A 1,329-nucleotide genomic window follows, 5' to 3' on the forward strand; every position below is an offset into this window, starting at 1 on the left:
TTAAAACAAGCCATTAGTTACAACCCTTTGACACTTTGGGGAAACTATTTTACCAACAATTTAAACTGCTACACCGAATGTAAAGTCTTGATTCTCATTTCCATGTATCAACTCACAATGACCTCTTAGTTACAGAGTTATTCCATTCTTTTCAAGGGGCCACAATTCACCAACATTCCCATCACAGAAAACCATGATTCTAGTTTGGCGATGACTCTTAACAGCCAGCTGAAGGAAAGAACTTTATTTGTTCACTTGTATGAAACACCCTCTCTGGTTGGCATTGGCTTTCAAACACACACACACACACACACACTGATGTTGGTTAATATTCACTTACACACTACTGTCGGTCACGGACATGGCGTCGTCCGTCAAGGCGTCGCTGGACACCTCGCTGTCGTTGGTGCTGCTGACGGGGGCGAAAGAGCCGGCATGGCAGGGGTTGATCGGGTCTCCTCTCTTGTATGGTCTGGGGAGGTTACAACAACAAACATCTGATCAATACTAATTACTTTGAAACAGTATGCAACAGGTGGGTGACTTTTGTATTTCACTCATGGCGAGGATCAAGACAGGTTATATCTTCTGAGGTTTTAATGACGTGGAGTGTGAATGTGACCTTGCCTATATAGCCAATAACAACAATATAACAATAGTCTGTAATGATTGAATGTGACCAGCTCATCAACAAGCTCGATCCTTCAACACAAGTTCATGTTAGGCTCCATTGATGCCTTCTTAAGTAGCCCACCATTTCTCTCTTTCCATTTCTTTCGTTCACACTCACTCTTTCCTCAGCATTCATCTCCCGCTGTGCATGCATTCTTGCAACAGTACAGAAGGAGGAGAAAAGGGAAGAGGGGGAGAAAAAAAAGTATAGAGCGGAAGCATGAGAGTGTGTCAGAGAAGGAAAGAAAGTGGAGATGAAAAAAAGGGGGGTCTTCATGAGGGAGAGACCCAGCAGGACTGAAGCTGTAGGCCCCCAGCTCCAGGCTGACCTTCAGAGGGGCTTGCAAAGAGTCAGGTATTTAACACAGCTGGCCTTGCATTCTTCCCTCCCTGCCCTCTCTCTCTCTCACCCCCTCATTTATCCTTTCTCCTCCCTCCCTTTCTTTCATGAGGGGCACTCCCTCCTCCCACCACCCCTCTCTCTCTCTCTCTCCCTGTACTTCCTTTCCGCTCTCTTTCGCTCCAAAAGCATGCCTCGCAGTCCCCATCCCGGAGTTTTCAAAAGGAATAAAGATAAAAGTGGAGACGGTGGGGGGAGGAAATCAGAGAAGAATTGACGCAAACAAGTAGCGAGGGAAGAAGAGAGGTAGAGGGTGG

The 1,329-nt window shown here is 46.4% G+C and overlaps 1 protein-coding gene across 1 annotated transcript in view; it reads right to left on the reverse strand.

Moving 5' to 3' along the window:
* Positions 1 to 336: 336 nt before the first annotated feature.
* The window catches only part of LOC104958212 (axin-2-like), a 4,605-nt gene continuing 3,612 nt past the window's right edge, over positions 337 to 1,329 (reverse strand). The window contains exon 3 of the mRNA XM_010785939.1: positions 337 to 472. Coding sequence (XP_010784241.1) covers positions 337 to 472 — 136 coding nt within the window. The remainder of the gene's footprint in view (positions 473 to 1,329) is intronic.

Source organism: Notothenia coriiceps, unplaced genomic scaffold (genome assembly GCF_000735185.1).
Source record: "Notothenia coriiceps isolate Sejong01 unplaced genomic scaffold, NC01 NC01_scaffold00028442, whole genome shotgun sequence".
Taxonomy (NCBI): domain Eukaryota; kingdom Metazoa; phylum Chordata; class Actinopteri; order Perciformes; family Nototheniidae; genus Notothenia; species Notothenia coriiceps.